General features: G+C 37.9%; 1 protein-coding gene across 4 annotated transcripts in view; it reads right to left on the bottom strand.

The window, feature by feature from the left end:
* col11a2 (collagen, type XI, alpha 2) overlaps nucleotides 1-21,062 on the bottom strand; it is a 52,584-nt gene that overhangs the window by 23,116 nt on the left and 8,406 nt on the right. The window contains exons 2-24 of one of the 4 annotated variants that reach the window (XM_036134365.1): nucleotides 17,307-17,468; nucleotides 15,240-15,450; nucleotides 14,878-15,040; nucleotides 14,261-14,383; nucleotides 9,771-10,709; nucleotides 8,479-8,598; nucleotides 6,914-7,129; nucleotides 6,087-6,140; nucleotides 5,589-5,630; nucleotides 5,386-5,448; nucleotides 5,191-5,265; nucleotides 4,795-4,881; nucleotides 4,348-4,404; nucleotides 4,112-4,165; nucleotides 3,983-4,036; nucleotides 3,270-3,323; nucleotides 3,068-3,121; nucleotides 2,851-2,904; nucleotides 2,721-2,765; nucleotides 2,057-2,110; nucleotides 1,620-1,664; nucleotides 1,387-1,440; nucleotides 88-132 (exon numbers count right to left, since the gene is read on the bottom strand). In XM_036134365.1, the coding sequence (XP_035990258.1) occupies nucleotides 88-132; nucleotides 1,387-1,440; nucleotides 1,620-1,664; nucleotides 2,057-2,110; nucleotides 2,721-2,765; nucleotides 2,851-2,904; nucleotides 3,068-3,121; nucleotides 3,270-3,323; nucleotides 3,983-4,036; nucleotides 4,112-4,165; nucleotides 4,348-4,404; nucleotides 4,795-4,881; nucleotides 5,191-5,265; nucleotides 5,386-5,448; nucleotides 5,589-5,630; nucleotides 6,087-6,140; nucleotides 6,914-7,129; nucleotides 8,479-8,598; nucleotides 9,771-10,709; nucleotides 14,261-14,383; nucleotides 14,878-15,040; nucleotides 15,240-15,450; nucleotides 17,307-17,468 (2,825 nt within the window). The remainder of the gene's footprint in view (nucleotides 1-87; nucleotides 133-1,386; nucleotides 1,441-1,619; nucleotides 1,665-2,056; nucleotides 2,111-2,720; nucleotides 2,766-2,850; nucleotides 2,905-3,067; nucleotides 3,122-3,269; nucleotides 3,324-3,982; nucleotides 4,037-4,111; nucleotides 4,166-4,347; nucleotides 4,405-4,794; nucleotides 4,882-5,190; nucleotides 5,266-5,385; nucleotides 5,449-5,588; nucleotides 5,631-6,086; nucleotides 6,141-6,913; nucleotides 7,130-8,478; nucleotides 8,599-9,770; nucleotides 10,710-14,260; nucleotides 14,384-14,877; nucleotides 15,041-15,239; nucleotides 15,451-17,306; nucleotides 17,469-21,062) is intronic. The other 3 variants (XM_036134366.1, XM_036134367.1, XM_036134368.1) reach the window with 3 other exon arrangements.

The raw sequence follows: 21,062 nt of genomic DNA, 5'->3' as shown, positions 1-21,062 counted from the left end.
GATGACTAAAATAATGGCTAAATCTGGTTAAAGGTAGGTCAGCGCTTTTAAAAATAGATTTAAATTGCTGTGTTTCTGGGTTCTTACTTTCTCTCCTGGAGGTCCAATAGCTCCCTGAGGTCCTGGCATTCCCTGCAAGGAAAAAAATAAACAACAAAATAATTGCTAATTTTGCTGCAATTACGAAAGACTTTGTACAAAAAACTCCTCTGAGCATATTCACAAGTAACAGAAATCCAGAGATCATAATCTCAGGAGGCATCCTGATGCAGACATGAATAAATCTGCATTTAAGCACAACAAAACCGATTAACATTTTTTGTCTTTTATAATAAAATGTGCAACACGTTTGCTAACCACTGATCTTAATGGGTGCATCACACAATACAGTTACACAGTAAGGCTGCACAAAATGTTTAATAGCTGTACAGCTCAGACCAGATAATGTGTAGCATCAATGTTGTGTTAATGTTATCGGTAGGAGATATTTCCACACAGGCTGTATTTGTAGAGTGAAAAGTTAATTGTTATCCCATCCACAGAGTCTCTTAAGTTTTGGCTCTCTGCTGCTTCTCTCATCAAAGCTCTCATTCGCTGTCACTACAGGTGGATGGTCATGTCTTAGTAGGTTTGCAGTCGTCCTAATACACTTTTAATTATCAGATGATGACCTGAACAAAGCTCTGAGACGTTCAAAGCGTGGAAGATTGGTTTATTACCTAATTCTGCCTTAACGTCAACAGAGGTTTCTCCCTGATGTGTTTGCTGTGCTCCTTGAATTTCATTATGCTGTTTATTCTCTGATGTTCTGCAACCAACCTCTGGGGCCTTCGCAGAACTGCTCGATCTTTATTGAGATTAAACTAAACACAGATTGCCTCCATTTTACAACAAATTAACCCTTGAAGGCAAAGAGGTAAGGGGTCAAATATATGTGCATGCAACACTTTTTAAACTTTCACCTGAAAAAAAATCTATATAATTTTGTATTATTTTCCTTTCAAATTGCCAGTATGCACTACTTTATCTTAGTCTAGTGAAGTAAATCCATTTGTTTGAAGTTAATATCTGGCAACACGGGAAAAAGGTCAACTGTTCCTGTTTCAACAATCCCAGGTGAAGTTCTTGGTGGGATAAGTACTTAATTTCACAAATAATCTTTACACTTTAGCCTTATTTGAGTCATACTAAGGGAAAGCTTTGTTAATTAGCTGAAACAGGGGACTGCTCAAATATTTTTAGAGTGAAGACTCAGCATTAGATGCAGCTTAGTCTGAAAGGTGAATCATGTTGAAACAAAGTGTGTGGTCGAACAAAATAAATACTTCAGGTTCTAATTACTTCAGTAAGCATAACGCACAATAAAGATAGCCAATGGGTTCCCACCTGAGTTCCTGGAGTTCCCTGCTGACCAGGAGGTCCTGGCTCACCTTGGGGACCCTAAGGGAAAGAAAACGAGGAGTTTAACAATGACTCACATACATATAATGGAGAAGAGAGAATCTAACTAATACTACTGACGATTTATCTCGGATTGTTTATTTCATAACACCCAGAGGAGTCAAAACTACATACATATCTTACAAGAGAAGATTAATACAGGATATAAGGTTACTCACCAAGTTTCCTTTGGGACCATGGGGTCCATCATTTCCTCTCACACCCTAAAAAGAGACAAAAAGTAGAACTCAAACATGGACGCAAACACATATTAGGACATAAAGCTAAATATCCAGCAGAAATATTTTTGTTCTTGCTCTTTTACAGGAACGTTATTATTAAAAAAGAGAAAAAGATCATACTTTAAGTAACATAAGCAAAAAAAGAAGAAGAAACGAGTTGAGACTTCAACATGTATCGTAGTTACCTCAGAAGATGTTGTGTTTTTTGTAAGTAATGTGGGTCAATCACATGCTCCTTTAAAGATTAGAATGGTATTTTCCTTCTTAAGGATACCATATTATATTTCTGTTGTTGTTGTGGTATGGTAAGAAATGAATAACCTAATGCTGTTAAAATAATACAGAGTAGAGTAGATTAAGCTGATTTTACTCACAGGAGGTCCAGGGATTCCAGGGGGACCTTTAGGGCCAAGCAAACCACGAGGTCCCTGGAGACAGATTCAGAGGGACCAATAAGAACTTTTGTGGAAAATGTATATCAGAATCATTTATCAGATAAATAAACATTGACATGCACAACATAAAAGGTAGAGTGGACAACTTTTTCAGAAATGTAGGTAAGAGACGCTCAAGTCCCTTTTTGAATAACTGCGTATGCACAAGACCGTCTTACCTGCTCTTCTGTTATTCAGATGAATCGCATGAAAAAAAATCTCCCAAATTCACTCTGGTCTTATTTCTTTCTACTGAGGCCTTCCTCTTCTTCTCATAAAGTGTACACAGTTTGCTTCTTGTGACTCTCAGCCATTTGTAAAGTACACGGTGGGAGAAGCGGTCCTAGAATAAACGGCTAACCGCTAAGCTAACCGGATACATAAACACTAGAAGTGCGCATATGCAGCCAGCAAGCGGAAAACAAGCAAAGAACGAGCACGGGCGATATGTGAGTGCGTCAGAATTACTGGTAAGTGGGACAACCAGATAAGGTGATTCCCCCGGAACTTGAACCCGAAAAAGATTGTCCACTATACCTTTGATTACACAAAAAAAGAAAAAATAGAGATGTCAAATCTCCTTGGCTGTCATGGAAACACTCACGGGTTCACCTGGGAGACCCCTGGGCCCAATGTCTCCATCGTCTCCCTACAAACACAGAAACAACACATCAGATGATGACTAATAGATATGTAGCAAAAAAATATCTGGTTATTTTCTTTGCATTACATACCCTCTCTCCATCTTCTCCAGGAGATCCCTGTGGTCCCATTGGACCTGGGTCGCCCTAAATTAAGGATATTAAAGATGAAGAAAGACTACAGATTTGTACAGCTGCTGTACAAAATCATAATCAATGAAATCTAAAGATTTTACAGAATACAAACTGAGTCATATTAAAAAAATTGGCATTAAGTTAATTTTTTTACTGAAGTTTTTGTTTAACTCACTCTGTGTCCTTTATCACCAGGCAGACCAGGAAGACCATCAAAACCACGGTCACCCTAAAACAAAAACAAACTTCTATTTCATTTTACAATGTAGACAAACGCCAGCAAAGTTGGTCGTATTGTGCTGATCTTGTGGGTTCAGACTAATTATATAAAAAATGTAATTAGGTTAATTATTTGAACATAATGGAGAATTTTTAACCTTGGATCCCGTCTCTCCTGGCATTCCCCGAGCACCATCAGCGCCTGCACGGCCCTGTTAGTGAGGCAGAGAAAAACATTGTTTTAAAATATCTATCTAGAGTTTTACAGGATGAAACTTGGACAAAAAAGCCTACAATAGAACCAAAAACACTCATAGCATTTATATATTTATACTTAGTTATAGTTCAGTTATAGTACATTTATAACCTGTATACGCACACTCATACTTATAGTAATAGTACAGAGATAATCTATTTGTATTTATAACATTCACATTATTCACATTCATAACCTGTTCATAGTCTCTACATTCATAGCCTGCATATATTTATACTTACAGTTATAGTACATTTATGGCCTGTATTCACATATACTACAGTTAAAATACACTCATAGCTCATATATATTCATATTAATTTACATTTACGACTATAGCACAACCATAACAATGTTATTGTGCACTACTGAAACACTTCTGGATGGATGCAAACTGCATTTTGTTGCGTGTACTTGTGGCATGTGGAATGACAATAAAGTTGAATTCTATTCTATTCTATTCTATTCTATTCTATTCTATTCTAAAAAAGGAGATCCTGTATCAAGTTTTTTTTTTTTAAGAACTGTGTTGAACTTCTGGAAGTACTAAAACTTTTGTAAGGAGTTTTTTATGGATCAAAGACTTCAAATGACTTAAAAAACAGAGTTACTCACTCTTCTTCCAGATTTGCCAGGAGGACCCATCAAACCCTGGACGCCCCTGGGACCCTAGACAAAAAATGCCAGTGATGAGACTCTGTGACGTAGTCAGAACTGTTCAGTCCGGTGAAATTAGTGGTTTACCTGAGGACCCGGGTCTCCACCCTCTCCTTTCAAACCTGGACTTCCTGGACTTCCCTGAGAGAAAAAAAAGAGATTTAAAATCATCATAGCAAACTATTTTTGTCATTCCTCGTACAGTAATGATGGTACAGTTTGGCATGAAAAAAACAAACAAAAACGTATTTTTATAAACAAAGTGTCTCATAATAGAGCAGCCATAATATTATCAAATCTATGATTTGTTGCAGGGAACCCACCAGGGGTCCTGGGCGTCCTGTGAATCCCATTGGTCCAGGAGGTCCCTTCAGAGCCATCTATAGAAAGCAAAACACACAATAAAAGGAACACTTAGCTATTTATTATGATTTTCTTTACGTAAAGGGATTTATCTTTCAACTTTACAATCAGCAGCACTGATATGCAGTTATAGTATTATATTGAATTCTGTATTATTTTATTTAAAGCCCATGATGTACTGACATGCTGGATATCTTTTGCATACATCAATTTTATCTCTATAATCTAAAGATTTACTTTGTCAACTATTTAGATTAATTTAAATCAAAGCCCTCTTATGACAATAAATATGAAAGACCGAAAGAAAAAAATTAAATACCCATGCTATTATGGAGCTACATGAGTCACTGCTAAGAGTCAAACGGCTAATCTCATTGTGGAAAAGTTAAATAAGAATAAAAACTAACCCTGGCCTGGGACAAGATGGCTGCTGCCTGAGCTTCCTGTGCAGAAACAACGGGACCCTTATCTCCTCCACTCTGTCCAAAGCGGAACTGCAAAGAGAAAAGAAAACGTTTATTTAAAACTGAAAGATCTGTGTGCAGAATCATTGACAGGGACAAAATGATTAGGATGCAAAATAAAAACAGCATTGAAAATTAACTTTACCAAACACCAGGTGGTTAAATACTGTTCAAATCTAAAACACATCTAAAAGTATGATTTAATTTTTTTTAATATCAAAAAGCAAGAGTCCCAATTTATTAAAGAAGTCTAATAATGCTAAAAACACTAGATTACACCAGTTCCTGACAAAACCGCCACAATCAGCTCTAAAGGATTAATAAGTAAAGGTGCTTTACGGGCAGCATGACTGAGGTTCCAGGAGGTCCAGGAACTCCATCTGCCCCGGGCAGACCAGCCCTACCAGGAGGACCCTGCAGAACAAAACGGAGCATTAAACAAAGATAAAGGCGAATAAATACTGGAAATACTTTTTTCACTACTACCATCATCACTTATTTATCACCAGTGAAAGACTTTAAAATAAATCTCACCCTCTCACCAGGGTCACCCATTGAGCCAGGAGGTCCAGAAGGACCAGAAGGTCCTGGAAGCCCCTGAAAAAAACAGGGATAAAGTAATTTTAATGAAGTGTTACGCATAGTAAATAAATACCAACATATGGCACTAAAAACATAATAATGCAACCTAAACGATCAACTAGACATCTTAAAAAGCAAACTATTGTACAACTTACAGCTGGTCCTTCAGGCCCTGGAGGACCTTCAATCAGCATTCCCTGAAAATGTCAATAAGAATGATTAAGAGTAAGCCAACAAAAAACTAAAGACAAAAGGATGTCACAGTTTGCACAATGCAGAAATCAGTTTTCTAATAATAATAACCAAGAATATAATGTAAAGTATAAATATTTGCTGACTAAATTAACCAAACATTAAAAACATATACAGATATTTTTAGTTTAGGGCCTTAATTGCTTCAAAGGGACAATAAGTTTAAAAAAAGAACATTTAGAATTGTATAAAGCGAAAAAGTTACAATTTTCATTAAATACAATGACGATAAGTGGTTCTAAAATAGTGAATTAAGTAATTACCTTTATTGCTTAACATTAGCAACTATAATACCTTGATGACAAAATCCTAATGGCTTTTTTTAAAACCCTCCAGCTAATCTAAACCGCTGCATTCAGACGTATGAACTCAGCCTCAGAGCTCGCACAATAAGGACTCACAGGCTCCAAGACGGCCGGTTCTCCCTTCTCTCCTTTCTGGCCACTGATGCTGGCCTGAGGGAAACACACACAGGTATCCAGGAACACAACACGGTCATTACAGAGCTACTTGTTCATATCAGCCAAAAACTAAATAAACTCAACAACTTCAATTCCCACATTATTTTAAAGCACTGAAATCAAAGTAATACAATCACAATGCGTTGTACTTGTGTGAATTACTTAAGATTTTCTTCAGTTACCAATGTGTCTCCACTGTCTCGGTCCATAACTTTTCAACATTGTATTGCAGAGGAAAAGCTTCCCAGTACTATCACTACTGCTACTTTTGACATACACTGAAAAAGGAACCAAAAACTGATGACTTTTCAGTGTATGTAATACTTAAATTTACTGATAAGGCTTGACAGGATCAGCTCCAGCCACAGCATTTGATTTTACTGCTTATTTTCCACTTTATAGGGTAATTTTTAACCAACAGTGTAACTTCAGGGTCTTGAGTTGCATTCAGCCTATTTCCCTTTGGCTGACTGAGTTTTGCCTTTTGATGACATTGAAACCTTTAAATGAACTTTTATTTTAATTTAGTGGCATTACCATTCTGATTCTTTTTTTTTTTTTAGGAGGAAACAGATTTAAAACCGCACGTGTTTAAATTACCAACAGTGGATCAACTCCACAGGTTTGTGTTGGTTTGAAGTAAGTTTAAAATGTTAAAAAGACACTGGCCTTTGCCAGATGGCAAAACTCAGACAGGTCATCGAGAAGACATTGAATACAACGGATCAAAGAATCCCTGATTTGCTTTAGAAGCAAAAAATACTTACGCCTCCCTCGTCCGTCACAGCGGACAAGGCGGGCCCCATGTGGCCATCGGCCTCTCGGGTCTCTGGTACCGGCTCATTGTAGTCTTTGTAGGAATAATCATATTCCCTCATGCCCACGTCTCCAGTCACATACTCCTCAGTGAAGACTTCTTCTCCCACTTCGCCCGCCTTTGTGGCATCTACCACCTCTCCTTCCAGGGCCGGTTCTACCTGGGGCTGTGAAGGGTTTATTAGAGGCCCAAAAAAGATGGAGGGAAAAACCGAAAGGAATGAAGAGAAAATAAAGGTACAAGAGAGGGAAGGGAAATTAATAAGATGAGCAGCATGGAAAATTAAGTTTAAAAGAAAACAAGAGGGTAGAAATAAGGAGTTTTACCAGAAAAGGGAGCAGTTTAATTATAACTTACCTTGTGTAACTATATAAGTTTGGAATAAAAAAAAAACCTGATCAGTCCTTGATTCAGTCTGGGTTTTTTATGTTGAAGGACATTTATACTGTCACTTTAAATCTTCAGTTTTTCTTCCCAAAATTTACTTTCTTAGATAGGTTTTCACCAAAGCGTGTTATTACCAGCTTGTGTTTGATGATTTGTAAAATAACTAATTTATTAAAGAGTTCTGTACAAAATAAAAGGAAGATTATGTTTTTACCTTTCTGAATACAAACTGATAATAACAAACATTGTGAAAACAAGCTTCTGCTATGTGCTACTCTATGCAAAGCAGGGATTTTACTCCTGTACTTACCACACATAAGGGTTATTAATCCAGAGAGAATAATATTTGCTTGTAACTCAAATACAAATAAAACTGGTATAAAAACAGATAAAGGTCTTTATAGTTTTTCAATGAGCATTTCTTACCCTTATAACAGGTTTCTTCAAAATTGCTACAGATCTCAGCACCAAACTTAGCTAAAAATAGTCAATAAAGTCATGTAACACTGATAAGCAGATTAATAACTTTGATTTTGTTCTTGAACTCATTTCACATTCTGACAAAATAAACAAAAGTGCCATTAAGGAGCCCTCAGTAACAACTGTAATCCCGTCAAGTTAACCTTTTCTTTTAAATAAGAACACATTACATCCATGTTGTTACTACGGTTAAAACTTCATATCAAATATTATCATGTGGACCTTTTTTCACAAGATTTTTGTTCTTATTTCAAGATGACTTGGATATTAACCAGGTTTATCTTGACATGAGAACAAGATAGAAACCTTGCTGTTAGGGAAACAGAGAGCCACATAAAAATGTTTGATGATGCAGAGGATGAATGTTGTGTTTTCTTTTTTAAAAGGAATTTTCTCCCACGTGTTGCTTTGTGGCATCGGCGCCAAACAACACAGAAATGAGTTGTTAGGAAAATGTGAAGAGGAGCAAGGAGCTCTCACTATTATGTTAAACTACAAGGACTGGGCTCACCATCATACAGGTATTAAACCATTCTACCTGTGATTATTTCTTAGCTTTCTTTTTAGTTGAACGTAATCTACAATTAAATCAATCAAAACAAAAATAATACTGTAAACTCAATCTGTAGATTTGGTTTTTCTTTTTACCTGAACAGATATCTCTTCTTGTCCAATCACCTCACCGTCTGGCTGTGGAAGCATCTCCTCATAGTAATAATCGGTCTCTGTAGGGGTGTGGCCAGCCTCAGAATATTCAGTGTCTACGTCCTGATTGGTCAGGGTGACAGGAAGTTGTGAGCAGAGAGGAAGTAAGCAGAATTGATTGGGAGAGCAGGGTTAGTTCAGTCGGCTTTAGCCAGAAATGGGAATGCAACGTAATACTGTGCTCACCAGCAGCAAAGTCTCTTTTCACTGGCGACACACATTGTTCCATTTTAGAAAAGAAGTTTCAGGTAGTTTTAGAAGATCAATGACTAGAAATTTTGCAAGATGCAAGATTTGCAGGGCCATTGAGACTTTACTGAAATTTCTTTTCATGTAATTCCTGTACAGTTTTGTTTTTTTAGATACAAGTCACAGGCAAAGTTTCAAGAAATGTGAAGTTTGCTCCTTTTGGAAGCAACACTGAGAGCATCTTTCCATCCCGTAAGATGGAAACACAGCAGCTTGATGCTTCAGAGTGTCTAATTTCACCCAAGGTTAGAAAACAAAGACAAATGGACTTAACAGCCTCACAGAGCTGAACTTTACTAATTTAATATGACAATTAGCCTAATTTGAAAAATAATACAGTCAGTTTTTTCTGTTAATTTTCAAGTTGGCTTCATAATACATAAAAAAATATGCTTAAAGTTTGCCTGTAGATTCTGTGAAGCTGTTTTATTCATATTTAACACAAAGTCAACAAAAGATAAACAGATGTCAGAAGGACAGGCTCCTAAATAATTGCCAGACAGTGACAGAGCGACAGCTGGAGGTTTGTTTACAGGTTTTAAACGTGGTAATAAATGTCCGGTCCCAGTTTCTGTGCCTAGATTGTGTGCCGCAGTAACCATCGGTCATTATCAGACTGTTACTATAACTGTCTCCATGGAAAATGAGGTCTGGGGCTCAGGATCCTGTTTCAGCATGAAGTAAAGAACAGAGAAACCTTATATTTAGCCATGCCTCGATGTGCAACGCAGGATCATATCATATGGAGAGCTTGGGAATATTGGGAGGAACATATGATATTCGAAAAGACAAGAAGGCAGTGGGCTGTCCAACTTCCATTCAGACAGCTAGCTTGTACATCATTGAGGATTTTCCAACAAAATCTGCAAGGCGTGCTGTGATTTTGCTGCAGATCCCGCATGATGGAAAAGGCCGAGAAAGAGAATGGAAGAACGGAGCTTAAATCTGTGGACATTTTAAGCCAAACATGAACCCTCATGTTGTACCTGTTGATATGGGTTGGTAACTTTCTTAGTCGTCGATGTAGTTCCGCTCAGAGCAGTCTTGCCAAACGGTGGCAAAGGTCTGTGATGGGATTTGACATTTTCGTCTATCACCTTGGGTCTCGTGGGTCTAGATGGAGTGGGTCGGATGACTGGAGACGTTGGCTTGGAAACCTTTGCAGGTTTGCTGACTGTTGGTTTGACTGGAGGAACCTTGTTGACTACATTTTTAACTTGGCTCTTTGCTGCAGGAGCTTTGGTGGCAGCGGGTTTCGTCACTTTTGTAGCAGCTGGTTTTGTGGGTTTGGGTGCTTTAGTAGCTTTCAACTTGGGACTTAATGTAGCTGCAGTGTTCACAGTCTTTGTCCCGGTAGTGGCTTTATTTTTTGTGGGCCCTTTATGAGCCTCTTTATTGTTGTCATTTGCTTTAGCTGCATCGTTGACTTTATTTCCAGATTTACCGTTAACTTTGACTTCAGTAGCAGTTTTGCCATTTCCAACGGCTTTCTTCTCAGCCGAAGCTTTGCCGTTTCCATTTCCATTCACCTTAGACACAACGGAGGCTTTTCCGTTTCCTTTGCCGTTTCCATTTGTGTTGGTCTGAGCTTTGCTGTTGCCGTTGGATTTCACCAGAGATAGCTTTCCATTAGCATTACCGTTGGCTTTAGCTCCGGTAGTTGGTTTCTTCTGAGCGGTCGGTTTGCCATTTCCGTTCTTAGTTGGGGCAGGTGTGGGTTTAGGTTTACTTGCTGCAGTTGGTTTGATCTTAGACAAGAAGACCTGTGCTGCCGTTGGTTTTACTTTAGAAGATTTAGGAGCTTTGGTGGGCATAGGTGGCTTGACTACCACTTTGTACGATCCAGTCTTGGCTGACCTAGCTGGAGTGGGTTTGGCTTTTACGAGGGCTTTGGGGGGAGCTGCTTTTCCATTGACTGTTTTCTTCTAATATCCAGTACAATTGTTTGTAGAGGAGTGTTTATAACGCAGAAGTGCAAATTAACAAAGAAAGGGAGGGAGGGTAGAAGGCAAAGATACACGGTGGGGTTGGGAGGAAGATGAAATGCACAAACAAAGGATTGACAGAAAGAGACAAAAAGACAAGAGTGGGTGTTTGGACAAACAGTGACATAAAGATGGCTAAGGTCTGGAGGATTTACTGAGACTGTGCAGGCATTACTGGATACAGCTAAACTCTACATCTAAAATAACATTACTAAAAGAACAACAGTGATTTCACAAGAAATGTTACTTTGATTGAAAATCCTGTGATACATTCTTTCTTTCTTTTTCTTATGGCTGTTTTCTCCAGTAATGCCATTCCCAATATCAAGTGACAAAGCAGCATCTTTTCGCTCTAAGGAACTGGAGGTTGTGGTTTAGTAGAGGCACTGAGGGTGTGAATTGTCAGACAAAGCCAGCTATTTTAACACACACACACATTGTAGAGACAATACCACAAGCACACACAAAAACATGTCCAACACTGATGCACTAACCTGTGGCAGAGCTGCACTAAAGCACTAAGCAGTCCAGCTGGAAAACCAAGGAATTTCCAGCTATTAACGCATGCAAAGGACAACAGCTTAATGTTAAACTGGGCATGCAAAAACATGTTAGTTAAATGAAATCCCACCCAAATATATACCATATACCATACTCAGATAACTCTCTTTGTTGATTAAAAAAAAAAACATCAGGAAAATAATACATGAAAATAAAATACTTTCAAGAGGAAGATAAGATCAATAATGGCAATGTTGAATTTGTACCATTCATGCGTGGCTTATATGAATATAATGCAAACTTTAGCTGTGTTACCATGCAGTGAAATAATTTTGAGTGCTGAAATTAATAATGTTGAACATTTAAAACAAAAAGACATCAATTGCATGCAACATTCTCAACTTTTCAGAAAAAATAAGTGACCATGCAAGAAATAAAACAATAAAAAGCTCAAATAACACAGACAGTTTTGCTTCAAACTAGTGGGGTTCATCTTAAAGGAGGTCATCAAACTCAAGAATAAACCTAATTTTAAGATTTAATCGTCAGTATTTCTTTCTATGTGATCGCCAATTAAAGAATTGATCATCATATTCTACAATACTGGAGAATATATATATGAAAAATTAGAATACTTTGGCCTTTTTTCAAATCTTAATCTAAACACACGCCAATGAAAATCATGTAGTACTGTCAATTGATCTAGACGTTTTAATAGGATGTGACTAAATATGTCATCTGTTTTTGTACATGCATCTATGTTTTATGTTAAAGGTTGTTAAACAATACCCTGGAAAAATTTCAAATACACTTTCTTAACGAGAAGGTTCCAAATTAGAAAGTTTGAAACAAACATCATGTAGATGATTATATTAAAACTCACCCTAATTACTAATGTTAAATAGAGGGAAATAAGATTAAATGTGTGTATGCCAAAACAACCATACCTACACTTCCTCAGTGCCGCCACTTGGCCACATGTGAACATACATACATACATACATGACAACATGTTAATGACTTGAGGGCAAAACCTGACAGGAAACAAACATACCTCTGGATATGACAAATGACAGATATGGAGTGGATGTTTAGGTATGGTAAATCTTGATTGATAGGAAAGTGAGATGTAAAGTAAAATAAGGAGTGATAAAAGATGAGAAGTCCCTGACTTGCTAAAGATAAAACAAAACCTTCATCCATAGCTTTTAGCAATTATGTAGAATAAATTTGGATTTCATTGAAATAATTAGCAAGTTAAGCTGCAAGTCATGGATTTAATTGTTTGTATTGCTGCTTTATTTTATTCCATTCCTTTCTACCAAAACTAATTTGATTTTCCCTCTTTCTTGTTCCCACTTTACATGTTGTGTGGGGTCCCCAGGTTAGGGAGAGGGGGTGCAGAGGAGGAGAAAAATGTTCCTCACAGTAATAAGGTATTCAAGGTCATCCTGCTCCTCATCAAAGTACTGAGAAGAATGGAGGGATTGAAAGATTGGGAAAAAGGTAGAAGGGATGAGATGGAATGGGACAGGAACATACAGTACATGAAAGCAAGAGGAATCCATAAAGAAGGGAAGTAAAGGTTTTCACAGGGAAATAGGGAGTTTATGGAGGCCAAGGAAGAACAAGAACAGTAAAAAGTAAAAAATACTAAGTTGAAACACTGTAATAGAAAGCAGCGGGGCAATGACATAATGCAAAGCTTTAATTTCTCACTTCATCTGAGTATTTTAGATTGATAAAGGTACCAATGTCAAAGGTGCCAATAAATCACCAACCCCGATGAATGAGAAAGCCTTAAAAAAAAACTATTGTGGAGTTAAATGAATATGAGCAGTGAGTTATATTCATTCAAGAAGCAGTCATCCCAACAACATCAACATGACAGGGCTTCTGTGCTTGACTAAAAACTGAATAAGATCAGGCATGCAAGCTCATAACATTTTGGGTACTTTGGATGGATGCATGCAGATGAAACTTATGTGATTGACTAAATCTGTGATGCAGCTGGTGTCGACGAAATGTCATCTCACAAACACTGCAAAACAGTCAGCAAAGCCTAAAGTATATTGTGCACAACCAGTCTCAGTAAGCAAACAGGTTCCACCGTAAGCCGACCTTTAGCCACAATCCCATGTCACAATTTAACCACAAAACCAATCAGAATTTCATTTTCATGTTCTGTTGATGTTCTCTTTATTTCAATCCGTAAGAACAAAACATGGAAAGACATTGATGTTTCGCTGTATCATCCTCTTACCCCGACCTTTCTGTGTTCCGTTGCAGTGGAGCAGAAAACAGCCAGGAGTATACCATTAAGAAAATTAAGTAAAATCTTTAGAGGAAAAAATAAAAACCCCTCGGTTTTTCTAAATACCCCTGGGACACACAGATCGTGGAGGTGAGGGGGAAGTTGGATAGATACAAACGGTTGTTGATGACAAGGATGCATGAGGAAGACAGAAAGGGGGAGCAGAACTTTGATGGCAAATGACCCAATCTGAACCTGAGGACTTAAATTTTTAGACTGATGCAGCAGATTTTACTATCTATACTCTCGTATTCCTAAAACACATACACAATTATGAACTAAACGATGAAAGAATAAAGGAGATGTAAAACATCTCTTGTGAGAGAAAAATGTGTACACAAGAGGGAAAATGCCAGGTTTTGGAAAAGTCACCAAACTGTGACGCCAAAGCTGAAGAAGCTTTAGTTCAACATCAGGGTCACTAAATATTTTACTCCAAACAGCTTATGTTGGCAGAACATGTGAGAAAAAAGTCCACAGATTCTGATTGGGCCAGATTTCTTGGAGCCACAGATGTATTTTCCAATCTCTAAGTGTTATGATGCTAATTACTTTGTATCTTTCAAGTTACCATTGTTATAATATGTAAGTTTAGGAGGTGAAGGATGAGTTTTTGTGTTTAACAATGGCTAGGTCTTGTACCCTGCTATGCACCTGGTTCTGTGGTGTTACTTACGTATGTGTTGGGGTCCTGAGCTTGGGTTTTGGGCAGAGGGGAGTCACAGTCGGGGCTGTAATGTTCACAGAAGTCATATGCTGCCTGAGGGTTGGAGGCAATTAACAGCTGCTGGATGTCTCCCTGTGAAGAAACAGTAGATATAAGTAGTTGTATAGTACATTCAGATAGGGCTGGACGATATGAAAAACAAAGTATATCAATAAAATAGCAATCATAATTGATCGATATCGATAATTATCAAAAAATTCAAAACATATATTTTAAGTGCAGCCCTGGCCATTTTATGCTGTTTGCTTAGTGACCTATTTTTAAACAAAGAACATTGAATTCAAACACAACCCTTTATTCAACAAAGTTTTTAACAAAACAAAAGGAAGAAAAACTGTTTTTTATTTGAACTTTTTCCTGACCATTTTTTTTTTATTGAATCACACATCTATAGATTAATATATATTGAATTATCATCCAGCCCTACTTTCAGAAAACATCATATAAAGCCATTTCAAAGTATTTAATTTGTGTGGTGAAACATTGCAAAGACAGGCTGCATGTAGTCACAGAATGTTAAGTCTCTTGCCTAATATTAACCCAGTTTGCTGACTTAAGATCCTGACCTGGAAAACTTCCTCGTCAAGCAGACGAGCTCCAAACACTGTGATACCATTGGTGTCAACTTGAGCATTATTGCCTCTGGCCAGGGGACGGGTCATTTTCTTCTTGCAGTCCAGCAGCAGCGTCACATTTTTCTTTGAAACAGAGAAAGCGATCCGATGCCACCTACAGACAAGCAGGAGGAACAGCAAAAAAGGATAAATGTAACCAAAGCCATAAACAAATATCACACTAAAACATTCCCTAAATCATACTAATTTTACAAAGAACATCAATAACTATTGTTATACTATTTCTAATCTCCCAAATGACTAAAATCGTGTGATTTCAACCAGTCACAAACTGGTTGTTGCTGGTTACTGACTTGCCATCAGCCAGGTTGATGCCTTTGAAGAGCGGGTAATCCTCGGGGGCTGGTTTTCCGTGTTGGTCCTCGTACAGGAAGACAGGCGAGCGTCCCAGTTCAATGCCCAACTGCTGGATCCCCTGCTCACTGTAGATTGACAGGAGGAAGGCTTGGAGACCAGCCTGGGGCTTGATCAGAGTCATGATGGAGAAGTTCTCTGGGAAACGACCTGCGCGAAAAGGAGAAAAAGGACTTAAAAATAAATGAAAGTTAAATAAAAGAAGTTATTCAAAAAAAACATGTATTTATATCAATGTGAAAAAATTTGGTTGTGGAGAAAAACAATAATTGTCTGGACTGCCTTAAACCCTGGCGCCAACCATTTATTTGAATAGAGACATGCAGGAAAGAAAAAAACAGATAAATGCAAACGCAACATGTGTTTAGTATAACTGCTGACAAAGAAAAATACAAGAAAAACAGAAGCAGTACAAGCTGATATACATCTTAAAATTAAAGTGAAGGGAGAGGTACCTCAGGATCAACATAGATCAGAATGTGAAGCTGGCATCAAGAAATGGGCTCATAATAGCAGGTGAGCACAGCCAGATAAAGAATGCTGCGCAAAACCAAAGCTAAAAATTAGCTTGGGCTTTTAAGGATTTCTTCATAGCCACATAAGTGGTACTTTCTGTTTTCACACTGAACTTCATCGTGTTAAGCAAAAATCTGAAGGTAACGTGTTGAAATCCTCCCACAAAGCTGACTTAGCTCCAACACAATAACACATAATTATTCTTGAAGCAATTTTTCACCAAGGGGACAGAAAACCCTTGGTGAAAATTTAGAATGGGTTTGAGACATACTGACGCATACCAAGCTGTAATGAATGGTGGCGATGCATTTTACGCAAAATTTATGAGAAACAATAAAAGCAACAATATAGTGAAGCGTAATAAAAACATATTGTTTACTTATCTACTTTTAGGATGCAACAACCACCACATTTGAGTCTTTCTCAAGTCAAAAAAAGTATTGCGCTAGCCGTTAGCGGTTGATACAACGGTTGGTTAGCTAGAAGGAGACTTAAATAAAATAAAATAAACCGTATAACTTAAATTTGTTATATTAGTACACATTCACAAAGACTGAAAAGCGTATTCAACATAAACTTAACAAAAATGTTTCCTAAATTAATTAATTATTTTAGGTTTTAACTCTAGCAAGTTATGAGCGAGAGATAGCCTAGCCTGCCGTTGCCATGGATACGACAATGCGCATGCGTCGGAGTGAATAGAACTCATAAAAGCTAGTTTGGGTTTTTCCTATTTATAGTTTGTCCCGAGTCCCGACATAATTTTTAAAATTATTTCATCCAAAATAATAATAATAATAATAATAATAATAATAATAATAATAATAATAATAATAATAATAATAATAATAATAATAATTTACTCATGTTTTGGTATCAATTAAATTGATTTTAGATTCGACCTACTGCTATAGATGAAAAATGTAAGTATTTTTTTCAATTATTATTTTATTTTGTGTGTCTTGCTTATATTATATTTAAAAATTATTTTTCTCTTTTTTTTATTTTCAGAGTAAATGAACAGAATCGATCACTGTCTCAAAAGTCGTTTTTGACATAAAAGTGATAGAAAGATTAATGCTGGTAGAAATGTTAAATCCTCCTGAAGTTATATAAATAAAGACTTGCTCAACCATTACAATTCTTAATTGGATTTTTGTAAAAAAAAAAAAAAAAAAGAAAGATATTTTTTTATTTAATATAGTTTCTGGAAATCATCTTGATGTTTCAGAACCCACAGAGAAGTTATTGCTTTGACTTACAGGTTTATATTAAGAGGTCCTGAGAGGTGCCATGATCCTGTTGCCGTTTTATAATATATCAAGAAGATATAATATATGAAGAAGATATATGAAGAAGTATAATATAATAAATGAAGAAGATCAGTGACAAAACATAAGGATTGACTCTTGGGCCTGTGGTCAAACATTATCAGAGTGGTTTCCATAACCTGTACAGAAAATCATACACCCTGACAACCTGAAGCTTACCTGAGAAGAGCTGCTTGGTGGGGGCAGAGATCTGGGCCTTCTTGGTGATACGGTAAGCATGGTCGGGGCTGCTGGAGCGGCGGGATGTGCAGAAGCCTGGAACTTTCTTCACCCCCTCAGGAAGTGAAGGAACCTGCAGAGCCCGAAGCACGTCCACTGGATCTGATAGGGGAGAGAAACGATGAAAGACATTTGTTTTAATGTTTTAGGCTTGCTTAGCGATTTCATGAAGCAGCAGAAAATGAATAATCATGTCAGAGGCACCAGTGTGTTGCTCTTTCAAATTATACAGCATGTTGTTTATCAAGTTATTTCTTTTTTGCATCAACTACAGTAGATTGATTTTCGTAGTGCAACTGATTTAGGTCTCTAAAACTGACATTGAAAGTTATCTTATATGTTCTGTATTATGATACAGGATAAGGTAGAGATGGCCCTCCCAGCTTCTAGATATACTGTAAAAAAGGAAGCCCTGTGTTGGAGCAGATGGGCAACAGGCCAAGCCACATATATGAACCAGTGCAGGGTGGGTCGGCAAAGCTCAGTTTACATCTGAACCAGACAGGGGACTCCATTCTGCCCACATTCTTCAAGCAACTGGAACAAGTGGCCGTTGATGTGATACTGCTGAGTCGATCGAATATTCATCTGACACCATACAATCCTTTCACAGTTTTACCTGATACAGACACCTGACATCAGAGAGACCAGTGGACGATCCAGATAAATCAGGGTGCATTTTTATTTGACACATACATGGAAATATAAAAAGAAACAGTGAACACCCAGTCTAACGTCCTGTCACCACTTTCACACCTTGTGGTCAACCTGCCTGGTTCTCTACCTGAGGTCTACACTTTGATTAGATTTCTTAGATTGCTCAAAGGCACTATGCTGCTCTGGCATATTTGAGAGAAGAAAAAAATATCCTAAATGTGGATCGCAGAGACAACATTTCAATGATGCCTTAAAAGAGCCACAAAATAATTTAACTAATAATGCTAAAGCAGTATAAATAAACGTATTGCTGGTTTCATGATGTCTGAAGCACAGAAAGAGGTCCTGGGTTTGATTCCCAGCCTGAGGTTTTTCTCCACAAGTTTGCATGTTATCCTTGCATAAACTGATTCTCTCTAAGTTCTCCGGCTTCTTCCCATACTTCAAAAACATCTGTAAATTGTCCTTAGGTATGAGTTTGCAGGGTTGTATGTCTCTGTGTTGCTCTGTCTCGCCTGACTGGCGACCTGTCCACGGTGTCCTAATAACCGCTGGAGACAGGCACAAGCAACCCTGCGAGGAGAAGCAGGTACAGACAATGGATTCATGGATAAATCTATCACTAGTCTTCATGTTGGGATTTATTTAGATTTGTAAATACTGCATTTTGAAAATCATGGCTAGGTTTTTATTTCTTTATTTAAAAAAGTGTTTAATCTTTTTTCCCCTCAACCTTCGGAGCAGTCAAGGGTCCAGTTGTCTCATTCAAGATAAAATCACAAACATGAAGCCCACAAAAGTTTCCTAAGGAAATAAAACAAAACAAAAACCTAAAGCTCATCTAAACTAAAGCAATATCTTGTGTTTTGACAAGTTCTTTAGCGAGGAACCTGTGCTCACATTTTCCTGAATTTAATCATCAACCTCCCTCTGTTTGTGCTCTCTGGTGCACCCGAGAGTCTGTTTTATTTTTCACAGACAATAAAAAATAATTTACAGCCAGCCATGTGGTGCTTCCCATAATAAACCTGGATGATCAGTGATGCACGACTCCGGTAAGAAAAGTTAAAAAGCCAAAATATTTAGAGTTAAATCATGCAACAGTCCCCCTCTCAGAATGTTTGACAAGCACAACGAAGCATGTAGCAGCATGACACTAACTGATGAGATGAGGGTAAAAAGTGCACAGGAGCCACATTTATAGTGCCTTTGTGCAGTCGGTCTAATGCAAAAGCTTTTATGTCATTGTATTTAGTGAAATTAAATGAACAAATGTTCTAAACTAAAAGAGGAAAAACACAAACTTAAGCACATTCTTCTGGCAATCAAATTAAAATGTGTGATCAAACCGTGACCAGAAGCTCAGATAATTTTTGTAACTATCTCACACTGGCCTTAAATAACATGTTATTTTCATAAAAACCTCTTCTCAAAGTCTTACATCATTCACAAAAGTAGGAACTGTGATTAATGCTCATTCTAAAAGTGTTGCAATGACTTAGCGAAGCATCTAGAAAACTTTCAAATTGTGTAGTTGGCATCTAGTGTGGCACTTCCCTGTGTTTGTTCCTAGCAATAGTGACACCCACGGTTAGTGAAATAAGCCCACAGATGGTAATATTTATTCAGACAGGCCAAACCGTGCATTCACATTACCCCTGGGTGTCTAGACCACAGCCTATTAACGTCACCGTGCATCAGAGAGAAAGAGAAACGGAGGACAGTAATAGGAAGCAACAGGGAGGAGGAGCAGGTGGAGGGAGATGGGTGGGTAAGGACTACTTGTCGACAGATATCTAAATGATGGTGCGGCATCCCGTCCAGAAAACCTCTGAGAAAATCATCTTGGAGGAAGATTTTTTTTTAGAGAAGGAAGGTGCAAACGGTTAAAATAGAGATTAAATTGACGGTCTAGAGAGCAGGGAAAATAGAAAAAGGAGCTAAATTTAATTAAAATAAACTTTGGATTTCTGCTGGTAATATGACTCATAATTAAAGAATATTAAACGGAGCTTCTGAACCTGTTGAGCAACAATCTGGTTTCAAATTTATGGGATTAAGATGTTTTCATCCCCGTCATCATCAGGACTTTAGCAGATTTGCATGTCAGCGTTGTTGTGTTTGAGGAGAAAATGGTGGAGAGCGATAAGAAGAAGAGGCAGGGATGGAAAGGTTCATGCCAAGTTAGAGTGAGTGTGTGTTTGGGGGGGGGGGGGCAGTGACAGTGGACAGTGTGGTTCTGTGATGGCAGGATACTGGATCAGATTGCACCCTGAGCTCCCCCAGCATGTACAGTACAATGTGGTCCTCTGTTCCCCCGTTCCCAGCCCGGCTAAAGCCTGCAGCCGAGGCCCTTCCTGCCCGAAGGACCACAATCACGACAAAAACAAACCCTGACAAAAAAAATTAAATAACGCACAGAGCAGCAGAGGTACTCACAGCACAGACGGGGAAACGTGCACTTATATACACCTCACGACACGAGGGGTGGCACAAATGAAACTAGACAAGGTAGGAAAACAGACTGCCGAGGGGCACCAGCTCTCCTTCATCACTTTCTTTTTTCTCCCTCCTCTTGCTCCCTTAGTCTCTTTCACCATGAGCATTCGCAGATGGCTTCAGCCTTTTGATGCAAGTGTGGCCCAATTACACTGCTGTCATTAGGACAGGAAACAGGGCGCCGAGGCTCGTGAGAACAGTTAGAACCGGGACTGTATGTGAACTATACAGTAGCTGGCTGACGTATAGCTACCTAACGACTAGGGAGTTGGCTGAAGTTGAACAGAAACAACCATTTTTGTCAGGAACATTACAAAATGGTATATAAACTAACACCTGAATCACACTGTTCTAATTGAATGTGAACCCTTTGACCTCTAAAGGCACTTTTTAACTACAAAGCACTGCATTCACACAGCATTTCTTAGTTTTGCAGGGCTCTTTTTTTGTCTGGTACACACCCAGCAGTTGAAATATTAGTGTAAACATGGGCTTAAGGTTGTTTCACTAAAGACAAAATATGAAATGGAAATTCCAGGA

Source organism: Fundulus heteroclitus, unplaced genomic scaffold (assembly GCF_011125445.2).
Source record: "Fundulus heteroclitus isolate FHET01 unplaced genomic scaffold, MU-UCD_Fhet_4.1 scaffold_80, whole genome shotgun sequence".
NCBI classification, from domain to species: Eukaryota; Metazoa; Chordata; class Actinopteri; order Cyprinodontiformes; family Fundulidae; genus Fundulus; species Fundulus heteroclitus.
The sequence above is the reverse complement of the archived record's forward strand: the minus strand, read 5'-3'. Positions and strand labels throughout refer to the sequence as shown.